Source organism: Daphnia pulicaria, chromosome 1 (assembly GCF_021234035.1).
Source record: "Daphnia pulicaria isolate SC F1-1A chromosome 1, SC_F0-13Bv2, whole genome shotgun sequence".
In the NCBI taxonomy this organism is placed as follows: domain Eukaryota; kingdom Metazoa; phylum Arthropoda; class Branchiopoda; order Diplostraca; family Daphniidae; genus Daphnia; species Daphnia pulicaria.
In genome coordinates this window covers 28,225,338-28,246,799 of record NC_060913.1, presented here as the reverse complement: position 1 = coordinate 28,246,799, position 21,462 = coordinate 28,225,338, and the positions used below count along the sequence as shown (strand labels likewise).

The 21,462-nt window shown below is 39.6% G+C and overlaps 1 protein-coding gene and 3 long non-coding RNA genes across 7 annotated transcripts; 3 read left to right on the top strand and 1 right to left on the bottom strand.

Annotated features, from left to right (window-relative positions):
* The first annotated feature begins 4,685 nt into the window (after positions 1–4,685).
* Positions 4,686–8,333, top strand: LOC124320455. 4 transcript variants are annotated; one of them, XR_006913849.1, is made up of 10 exons: positions 4,686–4,700; positions 4,765–4,914; positions 5,075–5,175; positions 5,357–5,434; positions 5,590–5,648; positions 5,813–5,855; positions 6,032–6,085; positions 6,265–6,315; positions 6,507–6,564; positions 7,540–8,333. It is a non-coding gene; the product is annotated as an uncharacterized LOC124320455 (long non-coding RNA). The 4 variants fall into 4 exon arrangements; XR_006913848.1 differs by having other exon boundaries at positions 6,621–8,333; XR_006913847.1 differs by having other exon boundaries at positions 5,357–5,405; positions 6,507–8,333.
* A 573-nt stretch (positions 8,334–8,906) lies between these two features.
* Positions 8,907–9,822, top strand: LOC124320492. The gene is made up of 4 exons (XR_006913933.1): positions 8,907–9,207; positions 9,274–9,453; positions 9,521–9,666; positions 9,740–9,822. It is a non-coding gene; the product is annotated as an uncharacterized LOC124320492 (long non-coding RNA).
* Positions 9,823–18,465: 8,643 nt separating this feature from the next.
* On the bottom strand, positions 18,466–19,277 carry LOC124320466. Its single transcript, XR_006913864.1, has 3 exons — positions 19,096–19,277; positions 18,674–18,910; positions 18,466–18,599 (listed from the first exon to the last, which is right to left on the bottom strand). It is a non-coding gene; the product is annotated as an uncharacterized LOC124320466 (long non-coding RNA).
* A 1,002-nt stretch (positions 19,278–20,279) lies between these two features.
* Positions 20,280–21,072, top strand: LOC124320408. Its single transcript, XM_046783293.1, has 2 exons — positions 20,280–20,450; positions 20,542–21,072. The coding sequence occupies exons 1-2, from the start codon at positions 20,329–20,331 to the stop codon at positions 21,050–21,052; spliced, it is 633 nt and encodes a 210-aa protein (XP_046639249.1). The 5' UTR covers positions 20,280–20,328; the 3' UTR covers positions 21,053–21,072.
* Positions 21,073–21,462: the final 390 nt, after the last annotated feature.

Here is a 21,462-nt window from a genome sequence, read left to right as displayed (position 1 = left end):
ATCAAATCTCTTCATGAACGAGAGTGGGCTTCCGGGTTAAACGCTACGACGACCAGGTCATTCTTTCCTACCGTTCAGTCGGCCTCAATGCTTCTCTCTGCACAGCTGAACTGCCAGCTCTCTCAGATCCTGTCCGGCCACTCCGCACTCAACACTCACCAATACCGCTTTAAATTTCGTCCTTCTCCCGCCTGCTCCTGTGGTGAGCCACATGAGTCAATAGAGCACTTTCTATTTTATTGCATTTTATTCAGCCACCCTAGGATCAGCTTCTCTGCAGCGTGTCGTGAATGCGCGCTACCCTAGCCTCCCTCACTCGACAACATCCCTACGCACCGGGTCGTTTGGACAGCAATGTTGCGATACATCTCTGCGACTAAGAGACTCAGGAAGACTTAACACAACCACATTTACCTTGTATTTCTGTTGTATGAATATCACCTTGATAATACGTCCATATGTCTTGTACGCCGTGTCGGCAGGAGCTGGGAGATCGACCGCACCATGTGATGACGGATGAGACTCTTCCCAGCTTCGGCTGTCGTGAGGCCAGAGACTCTATATTGCTGTACGAACTTTTTCTTTTTTCCTACTCTGCATCTGTTCCCCTGGTGTCAGACCTGGTTGGTTTCGACCTCGCCCTGTGTGACGGATGAGATTCCTCCGGTTTCTGTTTATAGTTACTTGTTTGCTTATTTCTGATTGGTATCGCCGTGTCAGCAAGGACTGGGTAATCGACCGCACAATGTGTGACGGATGAGATTATTACCGGTTTCGGCTGTCGTGAGGCCTATGTCCCTATTTTTTTATGTTTGAACGTTTTTTCGCTCCTCTGCTTTCATGTGGGCTGGGAATATCCGCATGGTTCAACCTAGCCTCGTGCGACGGATGAGATCCTTCTGGTTTCTGACACACTCAGTGTGAAGCTAATTCGGTTAGCTACGCGTCACGACATGTTGTATCCGCATTCGCGCATAATTGTCACATCTAAGTCACAGCATCTACCACCTGAACTCATATTCACACCCATTCATCTACAAATGTAATTTTATTCATGCTCGACCTCGCTATTAATACAAAATGGCAATACTCCCGGTGGGAGTTACGCCTTTATAAAAAAAATGGGCGACGGTTGACACAAGGAGAATTTCATTCAGAATAAATGTGTCACCGAATTACCGAACAACAGTCTTTAGATCGAAAAACTTTGAAAAATATTTGTCGTTTGATCTGCGATAGATCTGCTCATAGTTAAGGTACCCAAGAACAGGCACACAGCAGTTGTGGCATGTCGGAAATCCAAAAGAAAATAATTCCTCGATTTTCAGGTGTCGACGCAACCAAGATATAAAGCTTACAGTTTGTTTAAGAATTGTTCGTGAACGGGAGTACGGTTATAATTCATTTCATTTGAATTGAAACGAACAATCAAACATCGCAGAATTTCCAAGACAAAAGGTAAAAAGTTTTCAGGAGGTGGTTAAACAAAGGTGGAAATGATTACTAATCCAATGTTGCAATACAATTACGTGATTGCAAAAAAATAAAATAAAATGAAACTTGAAAATTACTTTCTGTTTTAGCACAGAGAGAAAAGGTGGGAGTTCACAAAAGTTCCGATTCACTTTGCTACTAAAAAAAGAACAAAAACCGAAGCCATCTGAGACAAACGCGCAGGTAATTTGCCAGAATTGAAAATATAATATATAACGGTATTGGAATAACAGTTAACTGATCTAACCGAACAGATTCTTCGAAAACATCCTTTCAAACCCTTGAACAATTTAATATGGCACGGAGGGCTGATAAACTTTTTATTTCCTCTATCATCTTAAACTCCATTCTATAGTGACGGTAATAAAACTGACTAACCTTGAGAGCAGGATGTTCGCGTCCATCCAATGATGGGTAATTTCCAATACTGAGGCAGAAATCAACTGGCACCTAAGAGAAAATTATTTTTAAAATTATCTATTAACGGCTGATGCTATTCTCTCGGATTAGTAAAAAAATAGCTAAACTTAATGAACACAATAATTATAACTAGATTGAGACAACTAAATTGAACGAAGGTTGAGAAAACGAATTATTGACACTATTTCCTGTAAAAAATCAAAAGAAAAGAATTGATTTGAAATGTTTCCCATTTCGTTTTAGTATTACCGGTAGTACCACCGGGTTACATTGAAGTATTTTATTTCTCCGATTCCAAAGGAGTTAAATTTAAAAGTAAACATAAAATTTTGTTCGGAAATTCGTCGAACGAACAAAAACGCGCAAAAACGATTTGCATAAAATTTCCGAAATTAAAAAAAAAAGTTAAAAGAGACGAGCTTGAGAGAAATCTTGAGAGACGCATAAAATACTTGTGAAAGCCCACTAAATCCGCTAATCTTCTTCGCTGGTAAAGTAGAACCCAAACTCGCTTGGCATTAATTCGCAAAGTTTCAGGTCATTAAAATGGTTGCCTTTTTATTTCACAGTACGTCAGTGGGCCAATACAGAGAAATTCACAGCACAACGAAGGGGAACTTACTTCTTCTCCTTCTCATTAAAAAAAATAATAGCTGAGCCGCAAGTTCGGTGTATGATTAACACAAGACGAAATGTCCCCCCTCTCCTTTCTAATTAAAAAGAAATCAAGCATTCACGACATTCATCGATCGGAAACCAAAATTGCGCCATAAATATACTAAAAGATTTAACAAGCGATCCACGACTCAAGTAGACCGAAATCCCGGAGCGGCTTTCCAGATCTAAATCCGGAAAAGGCCTTAAAAAAATATAAAAAATATAATCACGTACGTCTCTGCACGCCGGATTTACCTGCGTTTGCAGAAAGACGAAATTCCCACCCGTTTACGAGATATTAAGCGTTACCCTACTAACACAGCTATGTACCATGGATATGACTGCAGCGTACTCCCAAGGATAAGGGAGATACAAACAGCATATCCATGGAATGCTTCATGATGATCCTTATTTCCCCTTCTTCGCACGTACCATTTGTATGTCCCTTGAATATACCGGTTTGTGTATACACAGTATCCTTAAATAGCATCCATCTTTGGATAGGATTTCTGTTAGAAAATAAAAGATAAAAGTATCACTCCAGATTTGAACTACTGACCTTCAATTCCGTAGCTCACCTCTCTGACCGGCATAGCGACATTGAGACGGATCACCACAAGAACTTTTGCAAACCGACACTAGAACGCGACACTAGAACGTCCGCATTTCACTAGAACGTCTAAATTTTAGTAGCGACACTGGGCCGGGAAACTTCTAAAAATCATAACGACACTAGAACGTCTCATGCGTCACTAGAACGTCCATAATTTATCGGCGACACTAGGACGGGAAAACAACAATTGTCCGTGCGACACTAGAACGTCCAAATTTTAGGGACGACACTAGGACGGGGTAGACTCGAACGGGGACCTCATGGCCACCGCAGTGGGCAGCACGCGCTCGCCGAGCTATGCGCCCACGGCCACCTAGCAGGTATCATTCAATTTTTGTTTATTTTTCGTCATGATTCTATTTAAAAAATTCAAACCTTTTTATATTTTTTTCTTAGACGAGTGTTAAGCATTTATTACCCCTGCGAGTTCGAAATGTGTTTTCCGGCCCCGGCCCAGTGTCGCTACTAAAATTTAAACGTTCTTCTGTTGGTAATACAAATGTGGGCGTTCTAGCACGATGTATCAGGAGAGGTGGGCTAACGCAGTAGGGCGCCCCCTCTGAAAACTGTGCCAACTTTCTGAAATTGTTTACACTTCTGCCGCTAGGTTCTCTAGTGTTAGTGGCCCTGAAATTGGGCGCGAATTATCAGAAGTAAAGCGTCTGCCATAGAGCAAACCAATAACGCGTACCCCAGCCATGGCAACCTCGCGGCGGCCATAAGAGCCGAGAAAAAGTTGACTCAATATGGCCGCGGCGGCCATATTGATTATTAAAATTTTTTGATTTATTAAAATTTTTAATTATTTACAAATTTCGTTCTTCTTCATTTAACTAACATCCAATTATGTCATAGAATCTTCGACTAGCAATTAAAAATGTCAGGAAAAATTTCACTGCTGCTTGCGAAAAGGCAATAAGTAATCAGTTTCTTAGGCTTAACGACCAGGTATATCATGCTCCCAATAACTATTCCCCTCTATGACGAGAACGTTTGTTAGATTCCCCAATTTTAACTATTTTTCTACCAATGACCAATAATAAGGACAACACTACTTATTTTTTAAAATTTCTTTTATTGAAATCAATAAATTGTAATTGATTTTACGTTATTACAAACTAGCATGGTGTTAATTTTATTTTTACTGAACTAAAACACCCTTAAACCGCGATGCTTTATCCACAATGGTTAAACTTCGCGCCAGATTTCAGGGCCACTAACACTAGAGAACCTAGCGGCAGAAGTGAGAATGATTACCGAAAGTTGGCACAGTTTTTTCCTCTCGCGTTCGCCCACCTCTCCTGATACATCGTGGTTCTAGTGTCGTATTCTAGTGACGCTTTTGAAAAGTCCTTGTGGTAATCCGTCCCAATGTCTACATGCCAAAAAAGCAAAAGGTGATAGCCATCTAGCGATAGAAGCGCCTAACTGTGGGTTTTTACTTTTTAGTTTTTACAAAACTAAAACGAAACGAAACGACGATTTTCAGAACGGTTTGGCGATTTGATTATAAAATGTAAATTATAAAATTTAATATAATTTAAGAAAGATTTCGAACAAATACTGAAAATTATTTTTAGGATTGGTTGGGTGGAGGGGGTTGGATTTTGCGGGAAGGGTAGTAAACTAGAATCAGAATTTTCTTCTGCTTCGAAAATGTATTTATTTGCAGTCTAGAAATGCCAATGTTCAGAAGTTATCGTTATCGCCCTCACTGCCGTAGTGCCGTGGTAAGTACATCATTTTACCGAAATATAGGTTACTTGAACTTGAATTCTGTAGTATTTCGTTTAATTTGATTAAATCTCAGTTCCAAATTAATTATTGAATTAACGATATTATGTGCTAATCTCTGTAAATGCCGTTAAACTCCAGCTTTTGTTACTATAGATTCTCAGGCAAACAACGTGGTTGTAATTTTCAAATGCATCCACTATCCTAGCAATCTTCAAACCGACGTGTCCGCAGGCGAATTCCTTCCTGCTTAAAATGTAGGTGAACATTTTAAAGTTAATATAAGTTACCACACATTTATGATGAGAACATTCAATCTTAATATTTGTGAAGACATCTTGCATTATAGTCTTTCGCTCCTATCTGATGAGCCTAGTTGTGTGTCAACTGATATTGATTTTTTTTTCATGTTTTGATTAATTTAGACTTTTATTTTAGGTCTTGATTGGTGCACAGCTTTTGATTATGTATCCATCAATGTGAATAGGTAAAGAATCTTGTGGTACCAAATTGGAAGTAAGTTAGGTTAAACTGTGTTCTTGAGTCAAATCCTGACGTAAAATATTAACTCGAAATATCATGGAGGAAATATTTATCAGCTCTATTTCATCAAGCCTGTCCATATTTCCGTGTTTGAAAAGGGATATATATTAACAAGCTTCTATTTATAGGTTTCCTGTGATGAAGGTGTACCTTGTTGAAGTCCTGGTTTCATCCAATTAGAACTCGGGTAATGTTTATATTGAAATCTGTGAAACAATTTTGATTTATGATGATTCAATAGCATAGGTCATCTGATGTTGAAGAAGAAAAATTTTGCAAATCTGAAATGAACACTTTTACCATAAAATATTTCTGTCTGTTTTTACTTACATTTTTTTTTATTTTTCTTAGGAATTGGGCTTTCTTCTCGCGGGTACAATCCATTCTATAATCGGTAAGTAATGGTTTCTTTACTATTGTAAAACTATGAGAATGATGAACACTTTATTTGCTACTCTTGACTGTTTGAATGACGACAAAATAGACCACCAATCGTTATCTGATGCTGACTTATAGTTGTTAACTGCCTGAACCGTTTTTCACTTACTAATTTTTAAAATTCTTTGGCAGGTCGGAAATCATAATGGCAAGCAACACCATTGGCTCGAGTTTCCATTTTGGAAAGTAAGTCGCTCGCACCTGTTTCCGGTTGGGTTCCGTGTTAAAATGATGTTTATTCGTGCGTGTCATCTGATGTCTTGATGGAAGAGACATTTTGTCATTTGCTGATTTTATTTTTAAATGGGTTGTACATTTTTCATAAGTCAAAAGAATGATAATCGATTCTTTTCTTCGAATTTCAGTTGGTGTCCGTAAGGTGCGTCTCGTGTCAGATGTTTTCTAATTTAATAAAGGTATAACGAATTGCGCTTTACTTCCCATTAGCCCATTTTGGTACATGTTAGCTCGAATTCAGTAGGTTAGATGACTTTGTGTTTTAGTGTTGTGCTTAACCTCTGATGTTTTGTCATAGTTACTGAGACGTAATATCTCCATTTATGTGTCAAAATGTTTATCACAATTAACAGGCTTATCTTAATTTCAGTTTCAGATGGATGAGATCACCCGACTACTTCGTCTGAAAGTATGTGACCGAAACTTATGTAAAATTCGAATATGGTAATAAATTTATGTTGGATAATAAATTTGGTTTGGGTAGATATTGCATGTCTAATGGCCTATTATCCTCATTTATTATTTGACGTTGTTGAAATATCACTAAGTTTTAAACTGGCTTTTTTGTCATCAAGTTAACTTTGTCTTATTTCTCATGTGAAAATATCTGGAGACAGTGTCAGGCAGTCACACGCTGATATTCCGCACTGCTGAAATTTTTGCGTTTCTTTGAAATTTTTCAGGATTTCCCCCAGTAATTAGGTAATAAATAAATATGTCTAGGGAATCAACTACGGTATCGGTCTTCAAGATTTGGCATTTATTTTGAGCTTTAGTTCGTAATTGATATAAGTTCGCACTTTACATCAAATTAAACTGTTTTTCGCATACTTCCGGTAGTACTTATTGAGCAAATTGTGGAAACATTGTAACCCGCATTGTAATTGACAGGGTACGAAAAATCGTCAAGGTGATGGCGCCACTAGTACGCTGCTGTGGCTCAATTATAAAACCTAGTCAACACATTTACATTTAGCGCAGAATTATTTGGAGCAGATATGACGCATCACTTGGCGTGATTGCGTTACTTATTTTGGTTGAATTGCGTCCGTTTTTGTCTCGGAGCTTGGGTTACTTGTCTGCTGGGTGATTTAACTAATTTAGGGATATTTCTGTTGTTGAAGTTTGTGTCCCAGCGACTTCCATCGTCCATCCATTTTGGCTAGAAGTTCCCTCATGTTTTGTTTTACGATTATTCGTCCATCTTGGGGCGATCAATTGATTAATATTTTTTTAGCCTATCTAAAAATGTAATTAAAGTACATGTTGTGGGTTTATTCGTTGATCTAAATATTGTGCACTTGCCGACAAGTGCTCCGTCATAGGCTATACACAAGATATTTTACATCTAATTTAACATGGTTAAATTTAACATTTTTATTTCTTAAAATGCTGTCTTACAGGGAATCGGTAGTGCTGACAAGGTCGTAACTATTGCGAACAATCGGTGACGCAGACTGTTTCATCTGAGCGACTGAACGATCAACTCGTCATTTCCCATTGAACTAGAAGAATCACGATTGTATCGAGTAACATAAGACTAAGAGATTATGTATCTTTCAATGGGGCTATTGCGGATGATGTTTTCTCTACTCTTGTTTCGCCACTCTGCAAAATCAAATTTGAAAGGAGCTTGGTTCGACACAGATCGGTGCTCATTAATTTATTAATTTGTGCATTAATTCGACGTTACACTGGAGAGCATTGAAATGTTGATTAACTTAAAAATTGCTGATACATTTTGTGGTAATGAATTTTAGTAAATCCGTAAGCAGTCGCTTCGATTTTTCTTCGATTTGAAACTGTATGTATAACAAATAATGCGGTAATCTAAATTTATTTCTGTATTGTGTTCTCTTGTTCTCATCAATTTCCGCAATTTCCCCTCGACTGATAACCGACGGCAAAATGCGAGACGCCGTCGTTTTCGATAACTTTTCAAAAACGTTGATGCCAGAAAATGTAACTCGCCTTACACTTGATGACATTTCAATCACGATTCAATGCGAAATTAAGTCATCGTCGTTGAAAAAAAATTTCCCAGGCTCATCTCGCATCTAGCATACCCTCCCCCCTCACTCACTCACCCTCTATCCACATTGTCTCGTCTTTTGACCTCTTTTCAAACAGAAGGTTAGAGAAGGAGAGAAGTTGACTGCGCAATTTCATAAAAGTTGAAATTCCGCATTTTCCGTAATAAAAGGATTTAGTGCAGTTTACGGTTCGTTATTGGGCAGTGAAGTCATGCAGAGCGAGTTTTGGCAGTTTTGGTTTAGATAAAATTCAACTTCCGCCAAAGATGGCTAACAACAAAATCGGTAGCAACAGCAGCAGCAAGGGTGAAGGAAAATCAACTGGAAATGGAAGTGAAGTCGCAGAACCAAAAAAGACGTTAGCCTCCCGTAAATTTATTCGACTGGGGAGACAATGGTTTTGGCTAAGTTAGAAGGCTGGCATTGGTGGCCCGGTAAGTCACGCATTTTTATTAAAACTGTTTGTTTTTTTCGGAATTTTTAGTTAATATTTGAGAAATTGTTGCCATTGTTATTCCTGTTATTTTATTTATTCACATTTGTCGATATACCACAAAGGGATCGTTGTTACTCACAAAGTCACAATAACTGTGGGCTGCCACCTCCGAGAAAACCGACTAGTCACTGGATATTTTGGTTCGGCGGCCATCATCAAACTGTGTCCGAACCCCGAGGTTCATTAATTACAAAACGTTTTCCGATTACTTTAGTTCAAAATTTGTGTTAACATTCTTGGGGTTAAAACAGATGCCGGCGGAAAATCTAAGCGGTTTTCTAGATGACCGGTTGGCCAACCTGTTAAATCAAGCTCGCAACAGCCTCTAAGAAAAAGGAGTCTTGGAAGCCCTGCGGGTTAAATACGACTAAAAATTTTTATTGCCAGTTATCGACATCAAACATATTTAATTTTCTATGATCTACAGGCACTCGCCTTTATTAGAGATCCACAGACGAAATTAGTTAAAGGCACGGCTGACAAATTGAAGCCGTGGGCAATCAAACTCTTGGCGTCGTCAAATAGCAACAACAGTCGAGATGGTAATTATTTTTCTATTTTTACGTCAACCTTAATTATAAACACATATTTCTGAAAAATAATTCCAGTGGTCTTGGACGAGTTCCCGGAATGGCTGCAACGTTCCATGGGCCGGATCAGAGACACCAACATCAAGTTGAAGAGGATTGCCAACGAGATTTTCGTTTCTTTATTAGATTTCTACAGATGAAACCGATCAGCACATTTGACATGAAGGATGCTCAAGGGTCGTCCAAACATCGTCTGGTGTTCGTATTTAAAAAATCGTAAAAATAATTTTAAACGTAAAGGTAAAAGGAATTTTGCTTTTTTTAGGTGGACTAACATTCCGGAACAGAATTTCAATTCGCAATTGAAGCAAGTCATCAATAACGACCATTCGTCCATTTCCAATCTTCCGCTCAGCCGAGTGCCGACAGCCTTTTTTCATTAAATACCCTTGGATTCTTGAAGATATCGTGGTATAAACATATTTGAAGGCTCCTCTCTTTTAAAATAAAAGTTTTACTGTACATTGCAATGCGATACCCACAGGCCATAAACCAACCCCTGCCAGCCAACTGGCAGGAGAAACACGACCGGATGCTGTTTCAGCGCGATACCCGAAGCAAGACGAATACAGTTAAAGCTCCAGCCTATTTGGAGCATTACTCGGTCATCCAGCTGACCCAGAAAACGGCCAAGAAGAAAAAGAAATTGAGCAGCGATCTCCGTCCGTGTTGGAAACTTCGGAAAGCCGTCGGCAGTGCTGACGAGGACAGCGACGGAATAAGTGACGAAACGGACCATTACATCGCTGATCTCACGGATCACGCCACTTACGCCCGCCCCGAGCCGTTTCCGGAGTACGTGTCGCATTTCGAAAAATAAGCTGAAGTGCAAGAACGATTAAATAATTCAGATTATTAGCTTCTCCAAGTTATTTAGACTTCTCTGGCGCATCTTTTTCGACATTTTCGGGACTAGGAAAAATTTCTGTGTGAGGTTTGTCGGTTTGTCCAGGCTGATGAGCTATATTTTCACGTCAAGTTTTGAATCCGTTTTTCTGCTTCGAGGTGAGTGTCTCGATTGGTCGTCAAGTCTTCCCGATATTGATGGGGATCCTTTTCGACCGATCGGCCCAGAACACGACAGCACAAAAAAGTGCCACCAAATGACCAAATACACACGAGTTATCTGCAATTAAATCAACAATTCAAAATTGTAAAGCAATTATTGTAGCATAGCAAGTATTGTAAGCAAGTCCTCTTATGCGGTATAGTAGTATACTGCAGCACATTACTGATAAATTATTCACATTTTTATTTTCGGCTCACAATGGCTGATGCTGCTGCTTGTGCGCTGCCTTTCCGAGAAAGCCTAAATAGGCTATATATAAAGTTATACTGGTTCGGCGCGGCCATACAGCAGCCAGCCATACAGCAGCCAGCCATACAGCAGCCGGCCGTGTCCAAGATTCTCTAAATAAATTGTTGTTGTTTTTATTACTTTTATTAGAGGTTTGTTGGGAGTTAAAACCAGATGCCGACAGAAATCTATATGAGCTATTTCATTGAATTTTTTGAAAAAAAGGGTTTGCCCTTGAACAAAGTTTCTAGCATGGTTCTCATCGTTCTTTCATTTAATATCAGTCATCATCCGCTCAGTCGTGAGTACATCGTGAGCCATTTTTCATCAAATTATTATTATTATCCATGGATTATTGAAGATATCGTGATACAAATATTTGAATGCTCCCCCTTCCTTTTTTTTAAAGTGTTACTGTCTTGCAATGTGATGTGCGCAGCAGGCAAAATTTAACCTCTGTCAGCCAACTGGCAAAAAGAAACACGACCGGATGCTGTTCCAGCGCGATATTTAATACCCAAAGCAAGACGAAAACAGTTAAACCACGCCAGCTTATATTTGGGGCATTTTATAATACTCGGTTGTCCACCCCAAAAACTTACAAAAAGAAAGATGAAATGGAACAGCGATCTCCAACAATCGTGAAAAATTCGGAAAAATTGAACAATCAACGTGAGAGACGATAAGCACCCTAAGCACCATCATCCAGCAGCTAATTTATTGCTTGTTATATTATGCCAAAATGGGTTTTGCCGTTAATGATATACAGATGGACGAAGCACCGTGTTAAATAATTAATATGCCTATATCTTTGCGATTCCTTATAAGCCATTTTCTGTCCCAAATAAAATAAATTTATTTAATTTGATGTCAATTGTGTTTTCACTGATTCGGAAGCAAACAAGTCACACAATGAGCATCTGGAATAACAGGAAATTCAAAGCGGTCGCATTGCAAATATTACTATATATTTAGACCATTGCGCAATCTAAACGATTGATGAAATAATGATTTAATTCAGTACAAGACCTGATATTAGCTATAGCAAAAAAATCATTTAATGTCGTAAATGCAATACAAAAATTTAAACGTTCACCTAGGGGGGAAATATTCAAAATAATCAAATCTTTTTATAACAATAACAAGAGATTTGGCGCTCGAGATTTCGGCTAGTAATAAGAGAATCGAACTCATGGCTTCGGCACGGCGCTCTACCACAATTAAGCTAACAAGCCAATTTGTGCGTTTTGTTTGAGATATAGATTTGTACAGCTATAATCAACGTTTCGATCAATGAAATGAATTAAGTTTTGCTCTAGAAAACGCTTTGCATTTTTCTTCCTCTCGCTTATTTCAACACGAGCCCATGCAAAATTCTGGTTTCCTGAGTTCGTTTTCCCCTGGATACACTAAAGGTATATGCAGAAAGTTGCACATGGTTTTAGAGTGTATAAAGGTCCAAGGGGGTATATTCTGCAGCAGGGAGTCCTGCACTCATGGGAATTTAATTCATGTATAGAGTTTTGTAAAAGATATTTTTGCTGATGTCCCAAGGGGTAAAACATCAGGAGAGAAAACACTCGCGCACACTCTTTTAACTTCTCGTAAATATCGCCAACTGGATTGGTACACTTGCCTTTTTATTTCTATTATTGACGTGCTGGAAAAGTCTTTTACAGTCTCTTGTGAATTGTGATATCTCATGAGAGAAGAACCACCTTTATAAAAAGAAGAAAAGCCCTCGCGACACATAAAAAACACGATAGCGATGAGCACCTGTGCACCAACAGTTTCATTTTTGCCCATTGTTTTCATATTTTAAAAAAAGAGCCCTATTTCGATTCCGACACTTATTACACAACGAAGATATTCTGCTTTAAAAAATGATATAGTGATTGCAACATTTAGAAGTCAGATCAGCAGTTATTACCGCGACTATATATAATGGCTCTCTAAGAAATACTGTCTAGGAGACGTTGCTATAGGGGGGGGGGGGCTGTCAACCGGCCTAATCAAAGTACTACGGCGGGGAGGTGGAGTTCGACGGTTTGATCGTAACAAATCGAAAAAATTAAAAAAAAAGGCGGCCACGGATAAGATATCTACTATAGCTTACATTTACCCACCCACCCCTCAACAATGTCCCAAAATTATTACATAGGAAATGTTAATTCAACTAAATAGTTGAAAATATATTTATTTCGTTTATTATAATTATAATATTGGCAGCAGATACGAATTGCATGTAGGCCTATATTTGTCATTTGTGAATATGTGATAACACCATAACAGCATATGCCCGAACATATAAGGCCTATTAGTAGGCCTATAGGTAACCTCCCAGATCTTTATTACAATTTGAGCGTGAATATAATATTATTGGCAATAGTTCTTTACTATTTCTTTTTCGTGTCCTATTTTTATGTCAAACAAATTAGGCCTAATTGAATGTTTGTTAAAAAACTCAAATACCTTATATTTGTTTTGTACCAAGTTTGATATTTGCTTAAATATGTACGAAGTGTCTTGATATAAATATATAAACTTTAAGACTAGGCTTATCAAAGATCATATATTATATACGCGTGACTCGCACCTCAACAAGAATTAACGTAGTGATTTTAATCATACATTTCAATTCAAAATATATGGCTACTACCATATAACGTGCATTAACTTTGTCAAATATCTGACTTCATTAGTAAACAAAAACGCAAAAATATGAAAACTAATTCTTTTTATTCTTTTTCCCAATTAGCGGCGCAGACTACCTATATATAGTCCTACCACTACGTCACAAACAGCTTGAAGCAAATCATTATATTTTCTTTATGTGCGCCATGCTTCCAGCATCTGTTTTTTTTTTCTTTTATTCGGGTACACCAGTATATTGACCATATATAAAGACCTACACTTTTCAGGACAACAGTTAGTCAGGCATGCATAGAATCATTCCATTCCCCGCCCACAAAGCATCCACGATAAATCTCCTACCAATAGCAACTCGACTATTTTACATTTTCTTCGTTTCTGCTGAATTGACACGCCCCTTTCTTGCAGTTCCTAAAAGTTCTACGATTTTTCAGTTGTGTTTCACATTTCTCGTTGAGCTTTCGTCCACAACATACATACACATTTCACTGTTTAATTTCTTCGATACTTAAAATGTTTAGACTGTGTCCATTTAAAATTGACTTCTTTTTTAGTGTTTAGTAAACTTTTTTGAAGCCAGAATTACTTGCTTTTTTCCTACAAATTTTGCAATAAAAATTTTAGGATCAAGCAAACTTGAAACTCGTTTCAAAAAGTTTAACAAACGTAAATCAAGTTTATTGAATTTTCTTAACTTTGAAGTTAAAAGAATATTTTTAGAAATTAAAAGTATTTCATTTCATCATAACGGAAATATTTTAAAAGTGCTTCTCCCGGGCCGAAATCTTAGTCCTTGGGCTTACAAAAATATTTGGGTATTTTGTTCAATTTTTACTTGATGTGCATCGATGTTATTCGAAGTGGCACGTTCATCAAATGTAAGGCGCGCATTTTGACGCATGCATGTAAGGTGTAGCTTACAGGGAAGAACAAAGGCCAGGAAAAGAGGCAAGCAACTGTATTGACGTCAGGCGTTGACCAGCAGGAGTACAAAAGAGAGAGACAAGATGTGTATAAAAGCGGCTTATATACTGGGGTTTAATTAATGGGTACATGAGAAGGGTGATATGCATGTTGCTGGCGCGCCGAGTCATATCGGACTTACGCCAAGTCAGGAAGGACTGGGGCGGCAAGTCATGCGGCGCGGCTGTCATATCTGACAGCAGCCATGAATGGAGTGTTCCCATCCTGGTCTACAATCCCCATATCAATTCTTAAAATATTTCGACATAATTGTCTCGCTAATCGTCGGACTATTGTTAATGGACAGTAGATGCATAGCGGTTCGTCCAACGGAATTTAATATATATTGAAATTCGCGTACGCGTGTGCGAGCGAGTCAATTGCCCTATCCGAAGAGTTCAGAACCACATAGTGCATCGCTGTGTTACCGTGTGCATCCTGAGCGTCGATGTCAGCTTCCAGGGCGATTAAAGATGTGATGGCGCGGATTGCGCTGTTCTGCGCCGCTACAATCAGCGGCGTTACCATTCGATTGTTTCGGCAATTTACCCCAGGTCCCGGCGAAACCTTTGCGAATTCCCTATAGCAATTGTTCTTAGCGAAACGGTGGAGCACGCTGTCACCATTTAACGGCTCACAGTTGATACGAACGTCGTTGATTTTTCGGGAGTCACTCATGGCAGAATTTTTGGTTACGCCAATGGCGATCGCGGCAGCCAGCGGGCTGCGGCCAAAGAGGGAAACACATATGGGAACATAGGCACTTCGTGGATAGCAGTACACACAAAAAACCTTGATGGAAACAACGATAAAAAAACATTTTTGGCCGAAACGATCTGAAATGGGGGAAGATAAGGAACTCATTCTTGAAGGTCTCCTGCTGGTGGCAGCTGTCTGATATTGCCCCAGTCGAAGTTCGGGTCTGTGACGTGCGGCGCGGCTTGATCTTCTTCTGGTCTCGTTGGTGGGCAATCCCAGTTTTCAGGTGGAGGGGAAGGCGTCCGGTGGTTCAGCGGGTCTATGTCGAATATCTCCTTCAATATCTCCTTGGCGAAGTTCCAGTCTTGGAGTTTTTTGACAGGTTCAGCGTCCTCATGTTCTTTACCTCTTCCGTCTGCCGTGCTAGGGCATCCTTGTGTCTCTCTCCTGGCTGGATGATGACAGTCGTTCTTTTAGGGTGTGTGGAGTAGAAATCTCTGATGTAGGGTTTTTGGCAGTATACAACGATATATAACGTTGGCTGCTCCTGGGTTCTTGAGGTAAAAGCTTCTGACGCTGGTGTCCAAACATTCCTCGTAAGACAGCTCCATCGGCATGTAGACGTAGTAGTCGTCTTGCTGTTGGACTCTCGGTATTCTGTTCCAGAGGCCTTGGACCTCGTCTAAAAGCTTGAGGTTGATTGATTTGTCGGGGTATATTAACTCCCCGACGAAATCGATTTTTCCCATCTGACGGTGCTCCGTCATCTGGGCAGCCAGTTCTTGATTCCACGAGAGGTGTGGCATGGTGACTGAGTAAGGGTGGTCGAGTGACTGAGTAATAGTGGTAGAGTGACTGAGTGGAGAGTGACTGAGTACGAGTGTTGGTCGCTGGGGTTAGTATTTATACAGTTTTTTTTGTTTTTTTCCATCCCGATTAACAATTTCCATATCGATGATTAAAATGTTACGGCAAATATGTTTGACTAAACTAGGGCTATTATTAATAGACAGCAGGTGCATCGCAGTCCGTCCAACGGAGTTTGGTATATATTGGCTTTAAAGAAAAATGCATTTTTTTTGTTTTTTTTTATCTCATTATTTTTATTTTATTGCTACTGGATGACTACCTCGGCCAGTTGGGGATTTTTAAAGAAGGGATAAGGAGAGGTTGAAGGAGAAGGCGTGGCATCTGAACGCGCAGAGGAGGAGAGGGAAGGAATAGCACGAGAGAGCAAATGGGGAAGAGGGAAACACATATGGTAAAAAAAAACATGGGCAAAATATTTGGATTTCAATCCACAAAAAACTTTATGGAAACAACAAAAAGGATTTGGCCGATCTGAAGTGGGGGGGGGGGGGGAGATAAGGAACTCAGATGGTTCCCCAGTCAAAGTTTGGGTCCGCGACGTCTGGCGCGGCTTGGTCCTCTTGCTCCATCTCCTCCATCCTTGCTCGTTTTTCGACTGGTTCTTCTTCTTCCCGGGAGGTCGAAGGCGCGCCCACCACTCCTCTGATGGTGGCGGGGATGGCGTCCGCCGATTGAGGGGGTCGACGTCTAGTAGTGCAGCCATTAGTTCCCGCGCTGTTGTCCAGTCGTCATAATCAATTGCCCGGACGAGCTCGTTTACGATGGAGGCAAATGTCGTCCGTAATGGTCAGGTGGAGGGGGACTTCCGGGGGCCATTGGGATGATTCTGGGTGGCTGAAAGTAATTTTCTTGCTCTTCCATGGAAACGGGCGACGGACTTCTTGGTGTATCCGGAATATTAAGTTGGTGGTGACGAACATTCCTTTGCTCTTCCATCTTCCTCCATCCGTCGAAAACTCCACTCAGTGAGGCGCTGCACGGTCTCTAAAACAGGCCGTGGTGGCGAAAGCTCACGTTTCCAAATTGATGCTGGGATTGTTACAATTTCACTAACTGTTTCACTTGTCAGTTCTTCTTCATTTCTTATTGAATTGTTCACTTCACTACTTGTTGCGTTGTTTAACAGTTGATATCCGCGTCCCCGACCGTACATTTTTAGTTTTTGTAAAGAAGAGGGTTGACGCAAGACTGAACTGTATTACTTTTTTTTCTTTCACTCTCTTTTTTTTTCTTTATTCTTACTCTTTTGACCATTTGATATCTGATCTTAAAGAAAAATAAGGTCATCTTCTAGACCTCTTGGTCCTTCATCTGGAAACAATTGCTGAATCTCCATCTCTGGTACATTCCACGGCATCTCCTTCAGGGGACAATTTAAAAAGAAAAAAAAAGAGAAAAAAAAATAGAGTACTTACTAGTTAAAAGAGTAGCCAAATAATTGGCTTCAAGACTGTGCTGGGTCTCGAAGTCATATGGCTCGGCTGGGCTCGACGAACCCGGAGACGAAACCAATGGCGACCTGGAGCCAGCACCTGACGAACGGCCGGCCACCAGAGTGGGCGGCCAGATGGGAACGAGCGCCGGCATTTCACCTACGCTTTGCCCCCTTCCTGACGGAGACGCGGGCGGGGGCTGGGGCACCACGGTAGCCACGTACGGCCGAAAGGCAGAGCGCGCCGGGCTAGTCGGCCGCACAAAAGACTCGACAACAGACGGGACGGAACGGCCACCCGCCGGGACACGCAAAGGCACTCCGCAACTCTTCCGAGCCGTCGGCCGAGAAGGGCCAGTACGGACAGCCGACGAAGACACTACGGAAGCAGTTTGGCTGTGAGTTGGCGGCCGAACGTAGCCAGAAGGGCCAGCGACCGGAACAATGCGGGGAGATTCGGGACGAACCCGAATAACGATTGGAGGAACCACCGACACTGGTGGAACCTGGAGATTCCCCGGATTCGAACTAGCGGATGACTCCGCATAGATAACGCGTTTGAAGCGTTTAGGGCGCACCATTTTTCGAATTACAGCAAGGAAGGTCAACTTTTCACTGGGGTAAAAGGCGAAACGTACGCACTAGGGCGAGGCGAAATAGGCAGTGAACAAAAATAGTGAAATCTCTGACGAAAATAAAAAGACCACCCGTTAAACCATCGTCAGCAAGTAAGGACACCCACCAAATCCTCGTTTCAAGTAGCTAAAAGATCGTATAAATAACAAACAAAAAAAAAAAGAAAAAGAATACATTTACACTATACTTCCCCATATAGGGGAGACCGGGGCTAGTAGGCCATTTTTTCACACACCCGCTCCTGGGAGTCGTAATTTTCATTGAAATGATAAAATTTTTAGCTTAAATGTAACCTTATTATCTTAACTAAAAAGTAGCGTCAAAAAAATTCTAAGAAAAGGAAAAATTTATGCCAAAAAATACGTTTTAATGGGACACCTAAAATGGGCAACTTGCCCCAATTACGGGGTAAGTTGCCCAATGAATTGGGGCAAGTTGGCATTGCATTTTTACATAGCATTTGGGACATGCTACACACACACACAAAATGTTTTCACAAAACCCACGAACCCATAAACTAACTTTTAAAAACATACACTGAATTAATCTTGTTTTTAAGCATAACACGATTCTTCTGTGGTGTGTAAATGAGACACTGCACTCCAACTTCTGGATAAAATCTCTTGAGTCAACAAGTCTGGCCTAGCTAAAGTTTTGTCGATGTTGGTTAGTGGTAATTAGAGATTCATTGTGGGCGTAAATTGAAAGCTTTCTTACACAGGACAGGAAAACATAAATGTCTGCTGATCGATGGAAAAAATGAACTAGTATAGTCCTTTCTTCATCTATGAAAACCTGCCGATAAAATTTTTGTAGACTCATTAGCTCAATTTATTATTCTGAAGACTGCATTTAGTTTCTAATGTTACCCGGTATAACTTTGAGAAAGCACATTTAAGTTTGCAGGCACTTTTTCTAGATATCTGTTCCAATAATTGAAGAAATGTCTTTCTTCTTTCTGTCAATGTAGCTTTACAGACTTCTTCTTGGTATATAAAATGGGATTCACACATTGGTAACTCTTCTTACTTCTTTTAAAACCATTTCAATGGCTCTTTCAATTGTAACACATAAAGTCTTTCCTCTTCAACACAGTTTTTAGTAATCTAAAAAGAAAAAGAAAGGAAATTTTGACAGAGCCACAGGACTATAAAAAACAGGCCAACTTGCCCCCGAAAAAAACGGCCTACCTACCCCATGGGTAGGTGTCATAGCATCTTTTCAAATTACTTACATAAATGAACACTAAATTGGAAAAACTATTTGATTACCAGTTAGCTAAATGAATTACCTTTCTGAAAAAGCAAATCTCTTGCTTGTACACTCAATACCTAATTGATGAAAAGGAAATCACTTTGGGAAAAAAAAGTTACTGGCGGGTGACGAAAAACATTTTTGGGCTTTAAAACGTCAAGGTTTAAGTGCAGACGAAAAAAATTTGGTACACACCATCTACTGATAAAACTGAACAATTTGGCTATTTTGAAAAATTGTGGATTGCAAGTGGCGCCAAATTAAAGGGAAAAGAGCGACTTACCCCTAAGCCAACTAGCCCCGGTCTCCCCTATATATTCAAGAAACAGAACCAAACAAATAACATGTAACACAATACAAAAAAAAATGTATTTTGTCCTACTGCAAAGCTTAAGAAAGTAGAAATATTAATCGAAGAGGATGACAATATAGAGCACATTGTATTTCAAATTGTTTACGCTACATACATATTACCCTACATTCAGCTTCAATAAGTGACCTACTTCCCATTACGACCATGTTATTATCATGTTATGTCCCATTTTGACCATGTTACAGTCCCCTCAATAAGTATGGGATCACCCCGCGCCGTTCCATAAGGCGGCGTGTATTTTTCATATGGGTTTTTCGGGTGGCAAAAATCGGAAAAATGACATAAATTCACCAAACTTGGGATTTATGTCATTTTACGTCTTTTCTATTGTCTGAATTTTTTTCAGATTTTTTCCCCTATTTTTTAGGCCTAGAAAAGTGGCGCCCAAAGTATCGGATCACTCCGACGCCGCCCGTGTTGTCTTATGGCGCAAATGGGCTTTTCATATTGCTTTTTATATATTTAATTTTTTAAAGGGAATTTTTATATTCAAACCCTTTATACATTTCCCTTTTATAAATTAACTGTAAGATTTCCAATATGATCGGAACTATTTCCGAATTTTCCCCGATTTATTAATTTCCCCAGTTGCTAAAATAAGAGACTACAGAAGAGTTCATTTAGGGTTTGCAACCTCTATCGCCTGGCGTAAGCCGGAAATTTAGTGTCTTTTTTAAACGCGGCGGGCGCTCCGCTACCTTTTTTGATTTGTGAAAACCCATCAAGGTCATTTTTCTCATTTTTAATTTGACAACTGCGTATACAATTTGGTTACTGTTTAGCCTTAATTTTTAACTTAGTTTGTCAGTGGCCGGTCGTCAGTTTTTCTGAGTGAATATTCGTAGCTATTAATTTGAGAAGCTTATTTGGAATCTGCAGTCAACAGTTCGATACGTTATGGCTAGTTATATCCTCAACATGTTTGACAAAGAGAGAAGAATCAATTTTTGCCGTTTGAACAGTCAATTGGACAAATTTGATTGGCGTAAAAAAATTTGTGGTGACGAAGCTCGTTTCACGCAAGCAAAGAAATTTCTAAAACTTAAAAAACTTTACTAGTGGGACTAGCTTATACTTAAAATTAACTTGTGCACGTCTTTTCTGTATCAGTTTTGATAGCCAGGGTATTGTTTCTCAGTACTTTGGACCATCCAGCCGTAACGTGGAGCGACAAGTTTTTGTTTGGGCATGCCTCTCGGTTCAAGGACCTCGCATGATTCGACTGATTGAAGAAAAATTTGACACTCGCATGTATATCGCTTTGCTGCAACGTGACGTGCTGCCACATGTTTCTCGCCAGTCTTGTTTCATACAAGATCACTTCCCTGTCCACGTCGCTTCAGCTGTTAAGACCTGGATGAAGGAAAATGATTTCCATTTATTTCCCTCTTGGCCCGAAAAGTCAGGCGATATCATGCCTCTAAACTCTGTTTTTTCAAGAGTAGTAATGGATGTTAACAAGCAACATCAACCGATTCATTCGAAAGAAATGTTATGGGCCGAAATTGAACGCTACTTTTCGTTACTGTCAACCGATGATGCATACGTAACGGATATTTTTGACTCAATGCCTGTAAATATGAAAAGAGTTGTGGTCAATAATGGGGAACTTTTGGAATAAAAGTTATTACAAATCCGAAATTTTGAATCTTTCATTTATTTCTGATGAACTATCAAACTAAAACAAAAGCATTAGGGAAAATCAGCAAAGTGTTTTTAATATTTGGTATGATAGCCTTTAGCATTCAGACAAGCTGCACATCTTGATTTCAATGACAGAATATATTTTCTCAAAACTTTCTTTGGGATTTTATTCCATTCTTTTTGAATTTTTTTCCACATAACCTCTTTAGAAGATCTTTCTGTAGTGTCCATTTTGCTTTTGACGTAATCCCAAATTTGTTCTATTGGACTTAAATCTGGACTCTGTGGAGGCCATTCCAAGTGAATCAAAGTTCCTGCATAACCAATTGGCAGAAAAAGCGAATGTTTTAAATAATCAGGCCAGGATACAAATAATAGAAAATTTTC